At 41.7% G+C, this 22,540-nt stretch overlaps 1 protein-coding gene across 2 annotated transcripts in view; it reads left to right on the top strand.

Annotated features, from left to right (window-relative positions):
- Window positions 1–2,067: 2,067 nt before the first annotated feature.
- The window catches only part of LOC102292734 (zinc finger E-box-binding homeobox 1), a 75,646-nt gene continuing 55,173 nt past the window's right edge, over window positions 2,068–22,540 (top strand). Inside the window, exon 1 of one of the 2 annotated variants that reach the window (XM_005918045.3) lies at window positions 2,068–2,195. In XM_005918045.3, the coding sequence (XP_005918107.1) occupies window positions 2,138–2,195 (58 nt within the window). In that variant the 5' untranslated portion in view covers window positions 2,068–2,137. Of the gene's footprint in view, window positions 2,196–2,912; window positions 3,760–22,540 lie in introns of those variants that run through there. The other variant, XM_005918046.3, reaches the window with a different exon arrangement.

The following is a 22,540-nucleotide window of genomic DNA, read 5'->3' as shown; positions in this document are numbered from 1 at the left end:
TCAAATAATCAAAATATCAAAATAAAAATATATTCCCTCATTTTTTATATTTTGTTACCATGCAGCCAGTCTTTTCTATCCTTCTATTTTTAGGTGGTCTTGAACAAAAGCTCACTAGAATAGTTTTTCTTTCCTCATCGGCTGCCTTTTCATTCATTTTTAGTTTAGTTCTTGCACCTGACTGTTTTCAGAGGAATCTCTGTTTTTGTATGTAAAGCACTTAACCTGTGGGATGAATCAGTGTAGTGTCTACAAATAACAGAAAATATAGCAAATAGCCAATTTTAAATTCTATCTTTAGCAATTTTTTTATTATCAGACTTGTCCCCGTTTCATGTAGTTGAATGTAAAGATATGTCAACGATAACACAGTTTGGCAGACATAAAATAGTATACCTACAGCAACAAGGTGATTTCCAGAGAGCTATCAATGGAAAAATTGGCATATCCCGACATGGTAAGAAGTTTGTCCTTAAAAAAATCATTAGAAATTGCACAACTGGAAGACATAGAAAAATTGAAAGTCTAAACAACTACCCAAAGCAGATGAACAGTATCTGAAAGTTGTCTTCATTTGAAAATCTGAAAAAAGATGAAAAATACAGCAAAGACCTCACATGGAACCTCAGAGTTAAATCTGGTCCTTCATTTGATCCATCTACTTTTCTCTGAAGCATCATGAGAAATGCTCTGCAATACCATAAAACAGCAATTTCAGCATGAAAATAATCCCAAACACACTGCCAATGCACTAAAAGTATACCTGGATAGAAAAACACACAGTGGAACACTATCCTGAATCTCAACATTACAGAAGCACAGAATGAAACAAAAGGCAGCCGACAGAGAAGAACTCTGGATGTCCTTCAAGAACCCTGAAGAACTGATTTTAAAAACCATTTTAGGAAATTACAAGAAAGCTTAGCTGAGAAAGTTCAGGCACCACTGAAGAATAAAGGTGCTTGTTAGAATTGTAAAAACTCAATTTTCATCTTATATACTGTATTTCCATGTATGTTTGCAGATATTTCAATGTTTTATTGCACTTATTTCCCATCATCCCACAGCACATTACTGTTTATGTATAAATATGCACATGCAAATGACATTACTGAAAAAGTCTCAGTCTACTATATTCTAACATATAACACATGCACTTACAACATGCTTCATTTATTGATTAGACTATAGTTTGCTTTATTATCTAAATCTGCAGTGTAAGTACAGGTATCAAGCACATGCAATGAGCTAAAAAGTACAATATTTACCACTCGGCTACTTTATACATCACACTTCAACCACATCACATTTATTTAAGGACTTTAAGAACACGCTTTAAAAACACACCATGCAAGTTATACTGTTACAGTTAAAATTAAAAAGGTAAATTAGCTTCACCTCAACAACACTGTCTATTTATGATGACACAACAATGTAATATACAGTAAATTATGGCTTCTGTGTGTCTCTGATAACACTGACTACTAAAGTTGAATTTGAAATATTCAGGAACTTTGAGTACTAATTTGAACTTGAGTATTTCCATTATCACCTACTCCAGTGTAACTATTAATTGTAACTAAGCAACAATAAATTTGCCACTTTGCTGATAAAGTGTGAAAACGGAAACCCAGCTGACTTCTTAATTAATCAATTAGTTCATGGCTTTGACTTGTATGTTTCCCAGTGTTCCTCCAGCACTTCTTATCAGTGACTTATTGACACCCCCCTTAGCTCTTCTGTGTCGCCACGTTTCTACTTTTCCACCTGCAGAGAAACACCTTACTGCTACACTTTTCAATCTCCCACTCAGCAGTCAGGTGGGTGGCACAGCCAGCGTGCGAGCAGGACCCACTCTGACACAGCAGCAGTGTTAGCAGCAGCAGCAGCTGAGCTCCCAGCTCGCCCATGTGCGGCCAGTAGGAGGGGCCATGTGCTGAGGTGTTTGAGAAGGTGATGCCGTAAAAGCGGGCAGTCTGTCGCAAACCAGGTGTTTCTGCGAGAAAGAAGGTGATGTCGTAAAGTGGATGGGAGGGGTGAGGAAGAGAGGAGGTGGGGGGAGGCGGGAGAGACAGGAGGAGGAGGAGGGAGGGAGGTGACTTGCGAGCCGCTGCGTTTCAGACTCAGCGAGAGGATCATGGCGGATGGCCCCAGGTGTAAGCGCAGAAAACAGGCGAACCCGAGGAGGAGCAGCGGTAAGTCCAAACTCCGCCGTAACCGCTGCTGGTCGAGCCAGGCGGGCTGTCGATGAGCTGTCCACCTCTTCTGGGGACTTTTGGAAGTTAGTTGGAGCACATTTCAGGGAGTTTTGGTCCGTATTAGTGCGTTCATATCCCAGTGTGGTGGTGTACCGTTATACCTGGCTGGCTTCTCTCTCTCCGCCTAGCGGTGCATGGGGCAAACCCGTCTGAGTGAACCGTTATCTGCCTGCTAGAATAACCCAAAGAGCGCTTTTAGACTTGTTTGCATTTTACACTTTGCTCTTTGTTTTTTCCACTTTTCTTTTTTTTTGGTCAGTTTTGTAACGACGGCAGCACTTGGCGGCAGGTTGCGGGGCTTTCGCATAACAACGTGGCCCGCTGAGCGCAGCTTGTAGTTGAGAGTGTGAGCTTTTAGGGCGAGGTTGTTGCGGTGTTAGTTAGTTTCATGCTAACTTGCTGCTTGCTCGGCCCCCCTGACGGAGCTGGTGGTCGCGCTCTCTGTTGAAGATAACTTTACTTTATGGGTGTTGTTTTGATGGCCGGATGGTGGATCACGCTGTTGTGGTGGATTCATGGGACTTATTTATTTATTTATTTATTTATTTTTGTGCTGCTCCGGTGATGGCAAAGACATGGGATGTTTATTTCAAGTCCACTTTACCCCTCCCTGCTCCAACTGCAAGTACACATGCTGTCTTACTTAAGGTAAGCATGTATATTGTATTGTTTACTCTGCAGAAGTAGGTAGGTTTCGCGAGTTTATTTTCACGCGTGCATGCATTTTGTCTCCGTTTGAACCAGCGTACCTTTATTCATTTAGCATTTTCTCCTTATTCGGCGTGCTTTTTCTCGATTCCCTCGCAGATTGCTTCAATTACACGTTTTCGACTTTTGCTTCTTTTACTGGTAAATTCGGGTTTGTTTACACGCCACAATGCTGGAAATATATATTGTTTTTGCTGCTTTTTATGTATTAAAAGGAAATAATACGTAATTACCGGTTAGCTGCTTAGTGGTGTTTATACAGGATCGCGGGGATTTATCTCACATATCTCATTATGAAAACGATCTCATTCTTTTTACGAAGTAAAGAAAGTGTAAATAGAGTTTCGCTCCAAAGGACTGTCTAAATTTAACGTTATTACACCCACCTACATCCGGACTCCCTCATTGGCCAGTTCCTTACCTGTACTCTCCCCCTCTTTCGTTGCATCCACCAATAAAAAAAGTAAACCCATAAATATATATATTTTTGGGTACCGTTATGAGGCATGGTGTGTCTGTGAGCCGAGGGGCTGGAAAGCACCTTTTTTCCCCCTCCTGCTGACGACACGACGGTGACTCTGCGCGTCTACACGGGAGCCATCATCATCATCACCATCATCATCATCATGTTTACCTGAACGCGGATAACGGGGCTGACCAATGGCCTATAAATAAACACAAATAACACCTGCGGCTCTCGACCGTTCACGGAACAGGATCTGCTCGCCGTTTCCTAAAAGCTCTGCGTGTCGTGAGGAGCCAGAAAAACCGCTCCAAATGTCAACTTGTGCAGGTAGACGTGATTATTTAAATATTTATTTCTGGTACTTCTCACCGTGTGCACCGTGCCAGCTTCGAATGGTTGCTCGTCTCCCCTTTTTTAAACAACCCCTCTTTATTCTGGCGGTGTTTATGTCATCGACACGTTTTTCTGACCCACTTGAACATGATTTATCCCCCTTTTATGTATTTTTTGTGGGACCGGTTGCCTCGTTTGTTCGAGTGCACCCCCACAGCTCTCCGTGTGTGTGTCTGCTCTGGAAAATGAGCGGGGCATAAGGTGGCTATTCTTCCCCTATTCCTCACCATGTGCGATAACAGTGTTGATTATGTGGCTCACCGTCAAACCTCCCGTGTCCATCCATTGTGCTGATAGTTCGTTATACAATTTCCCGAGCAGTGTGCGGAAGGGAATGGCGGTCAGTACCATTACTGCAGTGAAGGCGGGGTTGCTGCTTTTTTTCTGGACCGGAGACAGCCAGGTACGCAAGGTGATGCAACACCTATAAAGGTGTATTTTCACCGATTTTCTCGTGGCGATCTCGGCGTTTAAGCCACGGTTTCTTGATGGGAATGCTTCTTAGCTCCTCATTTCTGTACATCCTCTAAAATTTGAGGTGAAACGAGCCTGTAACGGGAAAGGAGCGCATCCCGGTCCGTGTAATGGGGCGCACAATCAAGATGGCAAAAGGTGTTGTGATTCAGTGCGCAGCGCTTTCATGTGCTGCAGGTGAAACTCATCCGCCTTCTGCCTTTCGGTTCGTTTCCACCCTTCCTCTTTACACGTGCGTGTTTTCTTTTTCGTTTCCTGTTACCTTTTGATCCAGGTGACACACACGATGTTTGTCCTCAGCTACCTCTTCGATTTTTAAAAGAGCTGATGTACCAAATATTAGCCTGTGCTAATGTACCATGACCTCCAACCAGTCGTCGTCACCGTGATGTGGCAACCAGCTGCTGATTTAATCAACTAAAGTCCCTGAAAAGCTTCTTTCTTTGTCACGTTAAAATGCTCACCTTACCTGATACTCATATAAATGGACCCTTTATAATTAAATAAAGCTGGATTACTTCCTCATCCTTGGTCTTGCAGGTGATAACTCAGGTTGCTTAGGTAATTTTAGCTAGATTTCACCTTTTAGATTTTACTCATTAAGGAGGATGACATCTTAATTAGGTATATGCTGATTCATTTTGTGATTAAATGCTTGTATATTTTCCCTATAAACTATCACATATTTACCAAAGATGTTTATTATAATTTCACTAATCCCCAGATAACATTTTCAAGTTGCTGACTTTGTAGAATTGCAGTGGTTTATGTTTTTTTTTATGTTGTGTACATATCAGAAATATATGTGGCCTTCTACAGTTATTGCATCAGGTAAGAATGAAAACAGAAGCACGTTTTTGATCGGTCAAATATGTATGTACAGGTTTTTGAGGAAGCAAGGAGATGATACACCTGTCAGATTCTGTCTGGTATGAATGTCCATTAGATGTCACTTACATCATCAGCTGTATTTATTTGATCGATTGGGTTCTGATTGCTTTATTAAGTCCCGGTCTACTTTATGTTTGGGAAGACAAGTAGATTTTTAGCATCCGTGCAACTGCTTTGTTATCACTTAGTCTGATTCTAGTGCAGAATCAGAGTAGGACAGAGCATTGTGTGTGACTCAGGTGTACCAAAGCTCCACTGCCACAAGTTTGATGTCTCTGTTTTGCAATAAACTGCCAGAAAAGCAGTAAGCTGTAAGTTTGTGTGTGTTTCTGACACATTAAACAATTTGCTACAGCTTTCCAATCCCATCACCAGCTTGTTAATTTTTTTTTAAACGCTGTAGATCAGCAAATGCTTAAAAATAATAACAATCTGTCAATTTTTGGTAAAGCACACAGTCTCTATACTACTGCAGCCCTATTGCTGTGCTCCACAAACAGTAGAGAGAGAACCTAGATTAAGCTTAAAAAGCAAAAGCAGTCATTTCAGATGCTGGAAATAGAGGCTGTTTACTTTTTTATTAATAATATTACCTAATCAACTAAAAGAATATGAGAATGGTTCTTCAATTAATCTTCTGTCTGTAGAACAATCAGGTAATTGTTTATAGCTCTGCTCCTAAGAACTCACATTTGCGTGGGTCCAGTCTGCCTTGTTCCCTTTAATTAAGTTTTTATAATGAATCATAGCACATTTTACAGTTACACGTTAGAAGAATGACTGAAATCACTGATAGCTGTATTGTACATTATTAGCCTAATATCTGCTTTGTTTATGTTCTAAGGGCCCATTTATGACTTCATTTGTCTTCCTCTTGCTCAAAATCTCCAGTTTGATTTTTTGCATTTCTATACTTTGGACAATTAGGTTTTACTGAACCAGAGCGCTTAACAAAAACATTAGCAGATCGTTATCAGATGGAGCAGGTAATCTGTCACTGATAGAAGTCAAGTTGGCGATGATAGCGATCTGCTTCCAGACCTTGTAATTTAAGCTAATCATTGACTGTGGTCTTTGCTGCAGTGCCTCCTCTGGAGCTAGTTAGGAACCAAAAGATAAAAAAACTACATAATTTGATTTGTCTTTGACTCATATTATTTATGTATGAGCAGCACAGAATGTCAGGTTTAACATCTTCACGTCTGGTTTTTGTCATTTTCTGGAGTTGTGCCTTCATCCATTAATAACAAGCCACATGGCAGTTTGCTTGAAAGAGCACTGGGTCTCATTTCCACTTGTCTCTGTGCTGTGATATTGTGCCACCCAACTTCAAATAGCATTGTTCTCGCCTATCTAAACAAACTAAACCCAACCTGTCTGGTTTTAATGATAGCTGGCAGAGAGCTTGCCTTCCTCTGGCTCTCAACATAAATGATTTTCCTGTGAACATGTCGATGCAAAAGCCAAGCAAAGACCTCCAGTAACCCTCATTTTTTTCCAAGATGAAGTTAATCTGTACATTTAGTGCACATAAAACAAATATACTATTTTTTAAGTATATAATACAGATGTCTGGCAGGAAAAAGAGCTCAAGCTAAAGTGTGAAGTTGTTTTTGCCATGCTAACTGTCTGCAGTACAACTGTAAATGGCAGGTGTGTGCCCTCCATGTGCCCTGCCTGTTGCTGCCGCTGCTTTGGTCACGGCTTCATCATCCAGCGCCTTTAAAGTGCTGCACTCTCAGCTGGGCTGTAATCTAACACTGCAATTTAGGGACTACAGGAATGCAGCCTGGTGTTAACATACCTTGACAGGATAAACACAGCGGCCTACTCCCAGGCTTGGATACTCATACTGTACGTAAAAGCGAGCCAGGACTCTGCCGTCACCACCGTCTGTACTCTGGAAGTGAGAGTTGTTCTCGGAGTGATTGCTGATGGGGTTGTTTTTGTTTAGGTTGCCATTTTGATTTCAGCTGTACCTCTAGAATTGATGTTGTGCTAATGCAAATATTCTTAGTCATAATCAATATTTAACTGGCAGATGTGCATTTGGAGAAATGACATGCAGCATTGCCAGTAGAATCAATGCTGCTGCAGTGACAGACAGCTTTCAGTGACTCTTCTCAGTGACTGCTCTTTAATATCAGGTCAACAAAACAGACATTTCTTGGTGTGAATCAGTGAATGCTGGGCCTCTTTGATCAGGCTGCTGTTGTTTGATGTGTGGATGAATGGCATTTTCCTTCTCCCTCGTATTTATGAGCACTCCTCTCTAGTTGCCGTATTGCACTGTTAATGTCTTGCATGTTGTACCACCAAGCTTCGCCTGATTGTGAAAGGACCATAGCTGCTATTTAATTGAGCTTATTATCTGAAATCACTGCTTGATATTTCACTGTGCAGGACTGTATTTTTGGTGCAAAGCAACACAGAAAAGCTGCACACATACTTTCGTTACAGGAAGATGGGTTGCATATAAAAGTGGCAGCCTGTTTAATAGGTCTCTTTTATCTTTATGTCTGAACTATATTCTTGAGGTCACCCTCAGGTGCTCCAGTTGCAGCTGTCTTTCACACAGTCCCACAGAGTCATGTGAGGCCTCAGAGGTAATGCTGAACATTTATTTGCAAGCTAACACTGGCTGTTCCACTCATTAGATTAGCTGGGTATCAAATGATTGACGTTATAATGGCTTATAATTGCATTTAGCAAATGGAATTACACAAAATCCAAGTTGTTTCTGTAATGCAACCCTGTATTTTTATCTGCACATGCTCTAGCCAATGCAGTTGTTGCATGTAAGGCTATTATTTTTAATATTACTTGAGTGTTATGTGAACACTTACTCGCACAGCCGCCTCTGCTGTTTGTGAGGGAGATGAGCGCTTCAGAGGGAAGTGGTCTGACTGGTATTAGAAGTGGTTGTGGTCAACATTAGCTGTTAATTGATCTATGGCCAGTGATCATTGAAGTTACTTTCTCCTTGTGCTAAAAAGCCTGAAGCTGTGTGTGTGTGTGTGTGTGTGTGTGTGTGTGTGTTTCCTTTGCACAAATGGGGCTATGGAATGACAAAGCACTACAGGATGTCTTTAGCCGCTCAGCTTTAGCCCCTCCCTATCGCTTTTTATGGTCCAGAGGGGGAGGTGCATCAGGGCTAACTGATGCTGCTGCTGTGACTAATTGAGCTCTGCGTGTGTGTGCATTGTGTATTGTGGGGATGTTAGCATCAAGGTGGGAAGCTGCTACTTTCCTCCAGGCTTTGCATGACAACACAGACTTGCTTGTTTGGATTTACATGCATTAACAAAGTGCCTGTGAGGGAACATCAGCGGTTCCCGCTGAATGCTGTTGCTTCAATTAGATGACGTGTGCTGATAAAGGCACCTTGACAGATCAGGCACGGAAAGTGAAGGCAGCCGACTCAGTGTGGCTTAATCGAGGCGTGTGCATTAGATTTGAATGGCTGTTTAAGCTTTTAAGCTTTCTGAATTGTACAGTGTTTCTGTAGTGCTAGCTTTAAATCAGATAAAAGAGTCAGACAGTTCATTAGGTTGAAGTTTGTATGGTGTATCTGTTGGTAACAAATGTAAACATCAAAGTTAAATGTGAATACGTCGATGAGTTTATCACAGTCAGCAGGAGGGGACACAAATCACATCATGAAGGACGTCGGGACTAAAAGCTGCCAAATCATGTGGGGTTTCCATCTTTGGTGAACCTTTCTGAACAAGAGAGCTGCTGAACGTAGCTCTTTCTATGAATTGGTAAATATAAAACAATCAAACAACAACAAAAAAGGTAACACAGTCAGGGATTTGATAGCTATACTGTCAGTTTTCTTCATTTCAAGTCACTGTTACAATTATTGCTTTGGTTGTATTCATGTTTTATGCACATTAAAAAGCTGATCAGATACTATATTTGAACGAATGGCCCAAACAGGGAAAGTATTGGAAAGCTGATAGTTTTTAATGCTGTCTATCCGTGATCAGGTTAATAAAACATGAGTCCTTTTTGATAGATATCCAGCAGTGACTCATGTGCTCCACTTAGATTTGTAAAGTCAACACAGAAATCTGTTGAAGTAGTGCACCACGACCTTATCGAAAAGCAGAGCAGCTTCTCCACCTTTCAGCGGACGTTATTACCTCATCCTCTACATTTGTGTGTGACCAACATAAGAAACATTTTCTTTTGTAGCAGCTTCTTTTGATGCGTCGCATTCATGTTGCCTTACTGTACATGTGTGAAGGCTCTGAGGTAAACCCAATATAGCAGCAACAATCACAATCAACTTATTAGCTGTGCTGGCTTGACAGATGACTAAAAACATGACCCAGCCCAGCCGTGCCTGTTGTCATGCAGGTGTGAGCGCTTTGCCCCTGCAGCTCGTGAACACTCAACGTGAGACTTATTTTTAGTCAAGGTGAAAAGGAAATGGTGCGGCGCCCTCTGATTTAACATGAAACTGAGAGCAACTAATTGTGTCATTCAGGCTGCAAAGAGCAGAGTTGTCTAAATAAAGATAAAAAAAAAAAGATGCAGGCAAATTCTGTGTCCTTCACGGCGAGGTCAGAGGTCAGTGGAGCAGCCCTCAAGCTGTGTTATAGCAGAAGGTACAGTACAAGATGCCGTATGCTGAGAGAAACTGCGCAGCGGTGACCAGAATGAGGATGCTCAGAGTTTCGGTGTTAATTTCTTTCTGTTCTGCATGAAGATTACAAGGAAGTAGTCAAATAAAAGGCTGTGAAAACTAAACTGTGCCTGTTTACTAATGTCATTTTGAAAGAGCTCGCTTTAAAATGTGATGACGTCTTTGTCCATTAAAACATGTTGTTTTGTAGGTGTCCATCATCATCACCACGGCTTTTCTGCATTAGCACTAAATAATACCTTTGTTCTGTTAGTTGCTACTGTAAAAGCTGCATTTACTTTAGCAGATTCTATATTCCTTTCAGTCATCCTGTGCTTCATGCTGCTGAAAGAAAGCAAGACTGTAGTCATTATTCTTCCCAGAAAACAAAATGTTTTGAGAGGCACCAGAAAGCTCATTTTCTGCCGTGTCATATTAAAATAAGATTATCGTTAGGCCAAATCCTTCTGACTTTACAGCGCCGTTAAAAATCGATGTTTTGAATACAAAGTTTGCTCTCTGCCACCTACGCTCTAAACAAAGCCAAATGTGGAACCAGAACTGAAAATTACCTCCAGCGCCACCAGTGCATAAAATCTCGGAGGAACTGCCAAACGTCTTACAGGTGGTCTAACCCGTTTTCACAATTAACACGCTTTGCTGTTGCCTTTTTTTGTTCCCTTTCTGCCACCTGAATATTCATGCATTCGAGAGGTTCCCCTAGCAGCTAAGACTTTAATCTGTACGGTGGGAGGGAGGCCGATCTTCTGCTGCTGACCACCGCCTTAAAAGAATGCATACGTGTTCATTTATAAGAGCGCTTTAATGCACTCAGATATTGAATGCATTAACTCTTTGGTGAGATTTTGTGTGTGTGTGTGTGTGTGTGCGCGCGCGTGCAGGCAAGTGTGTTCAAAAGAAAGAGTCCCATTCAAAGTCCTGGGAGAGGGGGAGCACTCGTTTCGCACTCAGCCGGTGGGAAACTCCTCTCCTTCTTCTTTGGCGGTGGTACAATTTGCATACCCTGCCATCCTCCATTCTCTTTTCTTCTTCTGCCGGCGGAAAAGGAGAACAGAGGAAATCAGTGAACGCCGCCTCCAGGCAAAGTGCCGATCCGAGGGCGAGGGCGCCGTACAGTAGAGATTAAGCTGATTTGTAATTTTTGCGTGTGCTGGTCACTGAAGTGGAGTGCCACCTGCCTGTGATAGGCTATACTCGCTTTGATTTACTGTTTAAAATTGGGACACTTCTCAAAGGTAAACCAAAAAGCGACAGGTGTGGGGAGGCTGGTGCAAAAAATGCACGCAAAGCTGAGAGCAGAGTAAAAGTGGAAATGAATAAACTAAAGTGCAGTCATGTGCACAGCAGTGGAATCATTAAAAGAATAAAACCTAAGTTCACTTCTGATCTCCACATTTGACACAATACAGAACTAAAGAGTTTTTCTACTCTTACTACCACTGAGTCATAGCAGCAAGCTGAGCTGTAGTGACTGTTTGAGTAATGAGCTGGTCAGCTGACTAAACATTAGACATACACCAATGAATCAGGTTTTGTATTGCCAGATTTGCATTATGTATCTCCGCTCCAGAAGTGGAAAAATATATATTCTGCAAAATAAACGACTTTAAAGTTTTTAGTTCTGTCTGACAGTAACCTTTCAGACACCATATTCTTTACTTCTTGCATCTGAAATGTGCTTCCCTTTGTGTTTCTTTGCTTATTTGAGAGCAAATGTGAGTATTTTTTTACTTTCTGTTTGACGTCACTGTGATTAATTCCATTTCTGTTTTCATTCTTCATAGTAAGCCACTTCCATCCAAACCAAAAAAAGAAAACAATATAAAAAAAAATAACTGTAGGAGTAGGAGGGCGACGTCCTGGCAGCGCTTCTGGTCTCAGGAGACATAAATCAAGAGCAGTGGACAGGTGGGTTAGGAATGGCCCGACTCATTAAAGACACTCCTGAGACTCAGAGGAGTGTCCCAGCAGTCCTGCTGTGCTGCTGCTGGGACTGGAAGAAAGATTGGAGAAGAGATTGGAGGCAAAGCTGAGCGATTTATTCTCACCTTTCACACTGCTGCTTGAACACTTGCTGTGTTGACTCATAATTTTGAGTCTTCTTGTAGAAATGGGTGTTTTTAGGTTTATTGATATAACACATGTCTGCTCGATCAACAGAAAGTTAATTGGAAACTAAAAGACTCATGTTTGTTTTCTTTTTGTAACAAAAATGCATTTGACAGTTTAGACTTCTCAAATCCAGAATGAAAATGTCTCTTTTTGTGTCTTTTGATCTGTTGTTGGGACAAAAGAAGTTGCTTGCAGGACACATCTTTCATTGGTTCTGTTGCCTGTAGTTTTTGTGGTTAAGCTACTCTTTGTTGTGGGGTTCACTCCCTTCCTTCACTTGCCACATAGGAGGCATAGAAGTTGAATAAGTTAGGAGAGAACAGAGGATTTGATTAGAGACGTGGATTGTGAACTCTGTCTCTCATCTGTTCTGTATCCCGTGGGCTTGATTTGCTGTCCGTGGAGCCAGCAGGATGATGTATGAAGCTTGTGAAAGCGAACACCAGAAGGTGGAACGCACCTCGCTTGCACACACGATCTGAAAGTCTATTCAAATCTATTAGACTGTCATTGTAGATTTAGATTAGTTTGTTGATGCAGGAGAACATTAAGCGCCGTTCTTTTTAAATTATGCAAGCAAATTCACAGTCGAGAGAAAGAGAGAGCTGGAGTGGCTGAAAGAAAGGGAGTGTTGTTATTGAATTACAGGTGATGGCTGCTAATTGGGCCCTCCAGAGATTGTGTGTGTATGTGTGAGGCTCTAGGGATGGAGGGTTGATGAAGCTGTTAGGGTAAAGTGCGGGGCCCCTGTGTGCTCCCTGAATGCTGTGCTTTAGAGTCTGTCCCGTCCCTGCGGAGGAGTGCTAATGGAGGCCACACAGCCCTCATGAATTACTCCCAGACTGGAAGGATGAAGGGCCGATGGAGCCGGAGGTGACGCTGCCGTAATTGAGGTGGCTTGCTGCGTGAGAAGATCGCACGGGTTTTGATGGGCTGTAGGCAAGAAGCAACACGTTTGTACTGAAGCTGTGACAATAACCACATTAGCACTCCACAGTGGTTCTTGGCAGGGTGTCAGCACTATCTGAAAGTCATACTCTGCAAGCATTTTATTTGAATATGTGTTTTTGCTGCTGTTATTGAATCATGCCGTGATAGCGACTCAGCCTATAGCGATTCTGTGACAGTTTTGCACAGATTTGGATTCTATTCCTGGCAGTAGCAGTGTTTGTGTCTTAATCTCCAAGTGCTTTGTGACAAATATAATTGAGGAATTTAATGAACTTCCTCTCGTCACACAGGCACACTGTAATTCCACACTCTTGGACCGCAGCTGCTATTTTTTTGTGCTACTTTGAAACCTTGGGGAGCTTGGTGTGGTATCACGTGAAGCAGCTAGCCACCTCCAGACGTTTCTGGTAAGAGCGACCCTTCCCTGGCTCGTCAGAGCAAAAGAAGAATTGTCATCACCAGGTGTAGTCCAAAACTGGAATTCATCTGGAGGAGGAGACTAAGTTATATCGAAGATCAAAATAAAAGCAAGGGGATTTTCCACTAGCATACCAACCGTGGTAGTCATCGTTTTAACGGACTGATGAAAAAACAAAAAATTTAAAAAATGCAAAAATGACTCATCGAATGGTTGATAAATGTGCAAAATATTTCCTGGTTCGACCTTGTGTAATAGAAGTGAGTAAAAATACTTTCAAATATATATATTTAGGGTTTAGGATTGAAGGTTGTCACCAAAGACACTTTTTAACATTAAGGGGCTTTTTTGATCAGCTTAAGCAGTAGTAACTCTCTCCAGATGCAATCAGTTAAATTCAATTTATTTATATAGCGCTAAATCACAACAACATTGGTGTCAAGGCGCATTATATTGTAAGGTAAGGATCCTAATTTTGCAGTGATTGGACCCTTCAGGAGCAGAAATGAGCGCTACAGGAATGAACAGAGAATAAACATGGACAAGAAAAAAAGCCATGAATATCTTCGTGCAGCATCCATACTTGATGAGGACATTTGGCGATAGTAGTTTTTAATCAAACGGTGCTTAAAGTGTGATTTTGTGTCCCTCATTTGTGTCCCAGGCAGTAGCAGCTGAAATGTTTTGTATTTCATATCCTAGTAGATGTAGAGCTGAAACAATTTGTTCATCAGTTGGTTAACATGGAGCATATTCAGCTGCTCAGCTGTAAGGCTTTTCTTTGTTTCACAGGATATTCATTTTTGACATTTTATCGATCAAATTGATTCAGAAATTCAGCAGCAGCTGTTGTCTAGTTTGATGGTTGAATATTAATTCATAAAAAACTACAGGTCATTGGAGTAAAAATCGTCTCCTTCCTGTTTTTACTGCTTTTATTCTTTGCTGGATTTATGGTTATTTCCCGTTCGCTTTGTTTTTTTGGTGAGCATTCAGGATATATAGGACACACAGTCTTCTCCGTTGCCGCTGAGAACGCCGCTGTGCTTACGCACTTATATTTCTGTTGATCAAAGCAGTTTTGGTGTCAGTGTTGCTGTTGCAGCGTGATTGCTGAGGTGTCAGCTGTTGAGTTGACAAGAGGTGGAGAGTGGAGCAGCGACAGCGCAGGCTTTCTCATCTTTTTGTTTGCGTGTTTGTGTTGCTGTCTCTCCGTGGGATTTTGGCTTGCTTTGCGTTCACATAAGAAGACACGTTTGAGAAGGCCACCTTCATTGGCTTTAGAGTCTATATGTACACTGCACTCTGTGTGCAAACATTAGAAAATGGCTTTGAAGATGGAAGCTGTTAGCCATAAACATACACGTAGGTGTGATTTTGTGGGGTGTTTGCTTATAAAAATGTGTCACTGTAGCAGGACCTCTGTGTCCTCCCAGTGTTTCCTCTCTAATTTTGCTGCAGTATATATTGGGCTCATTGCATAAAACTGTAGTGAGCCTAGGATTATTTTTGCAGAGGTGTCTCTTCTTAATGCTGGGAAGATGTAACCTTTACACCTGTTGATCACGTGTAATTTTCAGTGTGCGCTGTGAAGTATAAATATCAGATGTCAAACCACAAAGGCATTCAGAATAGGTTGCAGTTTATACGAACACTATTAATGTCTATCGAAAGCAACAGTTTTAGGTGGAAAATGAGGCGATATTTAGTTTTTGGATCAAGTTTGTAGATATGTAAAATTTCTTTTTTTTTGCATTAAAATTATACGATTTTAAAATTAATCTTAAAAATAGGCCATATTGCTTCAGATTAGCTGGTTTGGGTCCATGTATATGTACACCGTGTTTACTAATTCAAGCATTGTGACATTAGTCCAGTGAATGAGGTGGGAGGACTTATATTGTCAAGCAGCTGTGTGGGAAAGCAGTGCACCATTACAGGACTACTTGCCCCTGTAAAGCCTGAACTATGAATTAATTACCAGAAAATTCACATTTTTTGAAACTACAGTGTTTATTGAACCTTCTGAATAAAAAAAAAAGAAATATAATATCAATTTACATATGTGAGTTTTAACTTGTATCAACTTTTGCTATATCTGGCGATTTTAAAAGTAAGTAGTTTTACATTGCGTTAATCCATTAAATATTCCTATTGAAGTATCAGTAACAATCTTTCTTACTCTGGCAAAGATATTCTTGAAAAGTCACTTGTGGGTCACTGACTGACAGCAGCCATTTTGGATGACTCAATAGACCCTCTGCATGAATTACTGATCCCTGGTGGATTATCTGTGCACTGCATGTGTGTGATTGTAGGAATCAGGTTTTTCAGGAAAAAAGAAAATCATGCAGATAAAAAATGTAGAGGTCTCAATAACTGACATGTCAAGGTTGATGCACTTGTTACAGGATTCAAATGTATGTTCCCGTCTTGCTCTAGTAATACCAGTATGTTGGGATGGCTCCACATCAGTGCAGACTTTAGGGAGACTCTCCCGCTGTTAAAAGAAGAGAGGTTATTTCCCATTTCCAGCATGAAGAGGAAGTAACACAGCCTCTACCAGCCAGAGGACATCTGATGGTGGTTAACCTCTTTCATTCCAACCCTAACAAAAGTGACAATAGGTAAATAATATACTTTTGCTAACTTGAGAGTTGTTTTGTTTAAGAAAATCATTTTAAAAATTCTCCCAAAGCCTGGCGAGCTGCTGGGCTTGAACAGAAACTGTGCTTTAAATGATGGGTTTCCTCATACAGACTGTTACGGGAATATCAAACTGACAGCAAAATAAGTCGACACTTCTGATACCAGATTAGCTGCTGGCTTTTGGAAACTCAGCCCCTCTAGTCAATGGGTAAAAAGTTTAATTTCCTGCTTTCATCATGTATGAAACTTAAGCACAAGTCTGTCTGAGCTGCAGTTTCCCTTTTTGGGTTAGAGGTACGAGAGATTTGGCACAGGTGCAGCTCAGAGGCTGCAGCTTTCACGTCTTGACTTGATTTCATCAACACGGTTTGTTTTTCCTCTCTAGTCTCATGCAGCAGCCATCTTAATGTGAGCTCAGAGGTGCTTTGAGTTAATCTCACCAACCTTTAGTTAGTCTGCCTTCTCTAATTTGAAGAGGCAGAAAAGCCTTAGGAGAAACCCAAATACCACTTTTATAGGAAGCCATTATTAGTTTATTCTATTGAGCTCCATTATCTTTACTATGCTTAAATATATTTATATGTGTATTTTACTTATACTCTGACAAAACAACAGTTCAGATGTGTCACCGTGTTCACTGATCAACGTTAAGCCAGTTTTTCAGGCATTAAAGTTTGAGAAAATTATCGGCAGATTAATAAAAATTATTACTTTAAACACTGGTTTCATTTTCGGCTGGATGATGATTTGACTTGAAAAACGCTGCTCTGTTGAAAAAGGGAAAACTGTTTATGTCACACTGCTTTCTCTCAGACTGAATCCACGTGAAGACATGTTCTGTTTTTATTTGTGTACATAAAACCCTCAGATTCGTCAAGCAGCCGAGCACCGAAATGCATCCAAACAACAGCTAAAAACAAGCGGAAACAAGGAAACTGAAGGATTTGCTGCCAGTGAACGTGTATGTGTGCTTTTGTGTGTGCGTGTGTGTGTACCCTTCCCAGCATGGCAGGTGTGCCTAGGCTTCAGCGCCATTACAAGTCTCATAAATACCACCTGACACCGTTACAGCAGGCAGGCTTCGATATAAAACTCTCCTCCTGTGGCGTGCAGCCCTTCAGCACAATTATATTATACCACACTTCAGGGGAAGAAAGCTAGACTCCTGCCCAGTACCTCTTAACAGACCGAGCTGGTCTGAGTAAACATGCTTTCTCTCAAGTAGAGTCTTCGGACGGTTTTTTCCCCTCATTTAAGGCAGAAACCTGTTTCTTTAAAATGGCCTCGTGAATTCATTAGACTTGACTTTCTTTTTTTTGTTATTTTTAAAACAGGATGCTTCTTGAATTTGCAGTGTCCCCTGCCGCACTTTCTTATTTTTAACTCCAACCCTGTCCAAAACACATACTTAACTTTACTGCACACACTTCCAGAAGCACTGTGTGTAGATCCCATTCAGCCGTGCTGAAAATCAACACTGTGCAGGCCTAGGTGTTTGGAATTTTTAAGTCTCTGAATCCATAAACTGTTATAGAAATTCAAGTACATTATCAGTCAGAAGGTGTTATAATTATAAATATTTGTCTGGCATTCGCTTTACGCAGCTCCATCTCTGCACTGTTTGTCGCTCTGCTACCTCGCCTGGATGGCATTTCAGTCGAATGGCGTTCTGAATGCGCTTGACATTTTGTTAAACTGCGTTCGGAAGGTCCTGCCTGTCCCTGTGTTTTCCTTCCCCTCCTCCCTGCATTGTGCGACTGGGTAAACAGGCAGGCACTCACGCACACACACACACACACAAACCTCACGCGTGTATCCTCACAGACTACCTATACATCTGGGGAGTTTGCTTTGTACGGCTGCAAGCTGAGGATTATGCCTTTGTCTTTACTGCCTGCCACGCACGGAACAGCTTTGAGTTGTTTATTTTTGATGTTTTCCCTAAACACACCTGTAAAAGAAAAGTAGGGTAGCATCTCATTATGCTCTCCGAACAAAGCAGTATTTTCCACAGGCTATACAGGGAGGATCACTGCTCAGTCCTTCCTGTGTTCAGACATTAGGAGCTGCAAATCGTAGGCGGAACTAAGTTTTAAAGCACCAAATACGACTTATTGATCTGCTTGTGTGTACAATAATAGATCATCTAAGACACTTGAAATGTTCTCAGACAGTGCTGTGAGAACTGAGCCTTTCGAATTTACACTAAACGCACACAATTGGAAACACTTTAATAAAGTACTTCCCATTCCATCTCACTCCATCCGAGAGGTTCAGCTGAACTTGAAATCTAACAGTGGAAAGCATATGGGTGTCGTTGCCTTGCTTGATTTTACTAACACTCAAACATGAAGCTGTCCTCAGCAGTGCCAGCTTCTCTGGTGCCTGGGCACAGTCTCATCTCCCAGCTTGACGCGCCCCTCGCTGACAGCCGTTCAAACAGAGCTAGCTAACCGTCCGGCATCCAGACGGCAGCGGCTGGTCTTCATTTAGTTTGGACAGAACTCCCATGCCAGGCGAGGCTACGTGCCAGATTGCTGCCTGCAGAGCTTGCAATGGCTGCTGCCAACTCCTGACATACAGTAGATGGGCGGTATTGTGCTGGCTGTGCCAAAAATACTCTGGGCTGATTAAGTAATATGATGTAAGATGGTGGGATGGTGTGAAGCAGCCTGCTGGATGTGAAAGATGGAGATATGGTTAGTAGGGAACGGATGATGGAGCTGGAGCTGCGTCCATTCTCCATCTGCGCTTTGATTATGAGATTAGGCTGCCGACTGGATACACCGACCCATTCACCAGGGCTTAATCTGCGAGGAAGGTGGGACTGTGCAATAACACAGATGGACTAGTACAGTAGCTAAAGTGAAAATGCATTGCTAGATGATATTTATATTATATTTTATATTTAAAATGTTCAAATTCAAATCTGTAAGAGTGGTTGTAGTTTGCAAAACAGGGTCTAGCTTTGTTTAATAATCACATTTAAGTAAAGGATCAAAACTGCTTTTTTTTTTTGCCAATGTACAGATGTTTAACTACACATTTAATCCCTGAGATATCTCATATAAAAATAATTGGTGCCGTCATCTGTTTGTCTGTCAGAGCAGCTCTGACTGGTGTTTACAGCACCGTCTGCAGCATACGTAGAAGAATAGTATCACTGTTGAAGTCGAGTAAACTTTTTCACGGTAGGCTGATAACTAGTTGAACTCAGCATTTTCCATTTGCAACAAACCCCTGAATTAGCCAACTGCATGCTGATTAAGACTATTAGTAAATATATCAGGGGGAAAAAAAGATTTGGATTACCCTCCAAATATCCAGTAACAGCTGAACAAAGAACCAGGAACAGTGCACATTAATCAGCAGAACCGTAAAACTGCCCGTGTTAGCCAAATGCCTCATTTTCAACGCTTGTCCCCTGGCCAGATGTTAACCTAGCCATTTTAACAACCTCCTTATGTTACTCTACACTTAAAGAATCGGTACAAAGCTAAACAAACTCATTTCTCATCGAGAAGACTGGTTGCACGCTCATTCCAAAGGAAACATTTTGAGTGATGTTACCTTAACGTTGACCTTCATTTGCCCAGATATCTGAGGGCAGCGGTGTGATCCAAGAATATTTCTGACATGACAGCAATAGCCGTTTGTGCTTCGGCATGCTTACCCTGAAGCTGAGGCCAGTCCCACACAATGACTGTCTCAGTGTTAATCTGGGCGCTTAGTTTAGCGTAGCTTAGCCTAGTGAAGCACAGCACGGATACAGAAATTGCTTGCGGCAATACACCCCTCTACCCTAAAGGCTAGCTCTCACAGAGACACAGCTAAACACACAGATGTCATGTTTGCACATCATAGAGCTCAGATTTTGCTGATGCTAAGCAGCACTTTGTAACCAGCACAGTTCTCCGACCCATTTCCGAAGAAGTTTTGTGCCAGTGAGGGAGAGTGTGTGATTTGAATACTGAGCAGGTGAGAAGGAAAATGTTGGGAGAGCTAGTGGAGAGTACAAGATGAACACAGCAGTGCAGTGGTACCTGCTGGGGCATAAATCAGGCTCACAGATATTATTATGGATAAGATGGAAGTGTTTTTCCTGGTAAAACTCAGTGACCAATGTGAGGCAAGGAAGGACATGAATTATGAAGGCAGGACTTTTCCAAGTGTACAGACTAAAAGCAAGGTGAAGAGAAAAAAGATTTATGACTTAACTGTAAAATAAGATACTGAATATAAATACCTCATGATTCTTTTAGGCACCTGTGGTGAATCACACAGTGGAGGAGAAAATGTTCCTGTGCGTTGTGATATCAGCTGTGCTACAAGCTCGTCAGCCAGTCAAGAATAGGGATGGGTATCGTTTAGGTTTTATTCGATACCGGTGCCAAACTGGTACTTTTGAAACGTGCCGGTGCTTAAAAAATGGAGAACACAAACTTTGTCCAAAAACCTCTCATGTTTTTATTTTTAGCAGTCTCTTTTTTTCTGCAAAATGATAACCAAGTTAGCCTTTTCTGTTGATACAACATACCTCCTTGGGTTGGAACCGGTGCTTAAACAATGGAAAACACAAACTTTGTCCTAAAACCTCTCATGGTTAGCTTCTTTTTTTTTTTCTTTTTTGTAAAAACATAACAATGTTAGCCTTTTTTGCAGCTATAGGGCATATATGGTATCACTCTATCAAACAAGAAGACAGCCGCATGTAACTACGACGGTGTTTGCTAGTTCACCTTACATGCATTAATTTAATAACGTGGTTAGCCTACTCAACGTAAATTACACACGAGCAAAATTAAGCTACTCACGTAGAAAAGATGATGAAAGTTGATGATGCTGCCATCATCAACTGTCATCATTTCTGCTACACTGGCAGGGCTAGGGGCCAGGACTCTACTCTTGGGGTTCTTGGGGGATGTTGAAAACTCCGGGTCCGATAACAGGCACCACACCCGCAGTAGATGTGCTTGGTGTGAGGTCTCGCAGCAAGCTATCAAATACGGCGCATTTCTCGGCTCTTAAAAAAACGCTATGCGTCGCCAGGTGTTTCATCAGATTCGAGGTGTTACCTCCTTTGCACAGTATCAGCTTAAAGCACTTGTTGCAGGCTGCTGAGTTTGCATCTTTTTCTGTGAAGTACAGCCAGACTTTGACCGCTTCGCCTTGGGCATTTTTAATGTGTAGTTCTGCTCTAAAAGAACGTACGTACCTGGGCCCACCTACTATCCTTGGAAACGTAAAATGATTGGCTAGAATCCAAAGTGTGTGACATCTCAAGAAAAAAAAGCGCAGAAATAAAGCACCGAAATGTGCGCTGCTTTTCGGTCTGGTTACTACCGTTTATGTCAGAACCAGTGCCATAATGGCACCGGATACCGGTACCCATTCCGAGTCAAGAATAGGTTTGGCAATATAAATATTTGCATTGCAGCATCTCCATGAGAACAGATGCTGGAGTTTTATTGATCAATGGTATGATTAGCTGCATGCTTCAGCAGTAGCTGGTTTGGCTATAGCTATAGGATATCCTTTGTCTTGCACCAGTAATACAATACCAAGGGCCTAATGGATATTAAATTTGTCCCTCTATAAATTGGAAATGAACCACAGCATGTCTTACAAAACGGAAGGCATGGATTTAAAAACAGGTCATCCAGTCCTCCAGGTGGCACATGTTCAAGAAGCTGTCAACCGCAGTTTTTCCCATTATATTTAATGGTAATTATTACCTTATAAATGTTTCTAATGCTGTGGCAGGCAGGGAGAAGAGCGCTATAGGCGATTGAAGACTTAATAGGTGAACCTTAATGACATTTTGAGTGCGATAACCCGCAGCAGTCTTAAAAGGAAAGGTCAGTGGAGACAGTATTAACATGTAAAGCAGAAACCAGCAGAAGTCAAGTGTTTTTCCATCCGTTGTGTTTTTACTTTCCAGTAGCCCTTTGTAGCTTTTCCAGACAGCTTCACATGAGGCCATAGATGACGGGCAGCTTGATTGAGAGGATATTAACCTTGCTGCACCTACCAGAGACTGAACAACCCCCCACTCACAGGGTAGAGTGACAGGAAAGATGGAAGCAAAAGAAAGGGGGCTGGGCTTTCTGTTAAAGGGTATAAGGAAGTACTGCACGGACAGTTTGAGGCACAATGAATTGCTCTTCTGGCACATGGAGGTTACAGGTCAGCAGCAGCTGCATAACTGCATCTCAGCTGGAAGAAGAAGAGATTTTCCATCAAGGACACTTAAGCAGGTTGGGTGTTTGAGGGGTTAAACCAGCTGTTTGGGCTTTTCCCAACAACATATCTCCACTCACAGTCCAATTCCTGATGGCTGTGCAAACTGGCAGACATAGTAAAGAGAGAGACGGAGCATGAAGAGAAAGCTGCAGGAGAAAGCTTGTTTCCAAAGAGCTAGTGAAAGTATGAGCCAGTTGTGTTGTTGTACCAATGCATGTGCATAACAGAGCTTCATGCTTAACAGGCATTATGTACTTTTGTTGCGTTCCACATGCATTATTATCAGCATCAAATTCACATAAATGATTGTACAAAAGTACACT

This window comes from Haplochromis burtoni, unplaced genomic scaffold (assembly GCF_018398535.1).
Source record: "Haplochromis burtoni strain Fernald_Lab_line unplaced genomic scaffold, NCSU_Asbu1 Contig_27, whole genome shotgun sequence".
In the NCBI taxonomy this organism is placed as follows: domain Eukaryota; kingdom Metazoa; phylum Chordata; class Actinopteri; order Cichliformes; family Cichlidae; genus Haplochromis; species Haplochromis burtoni.
Note: the sequence above shows the minus strand (reverse complement) of the source record. Positions and strands in the feature narration are given on the sequence as shown.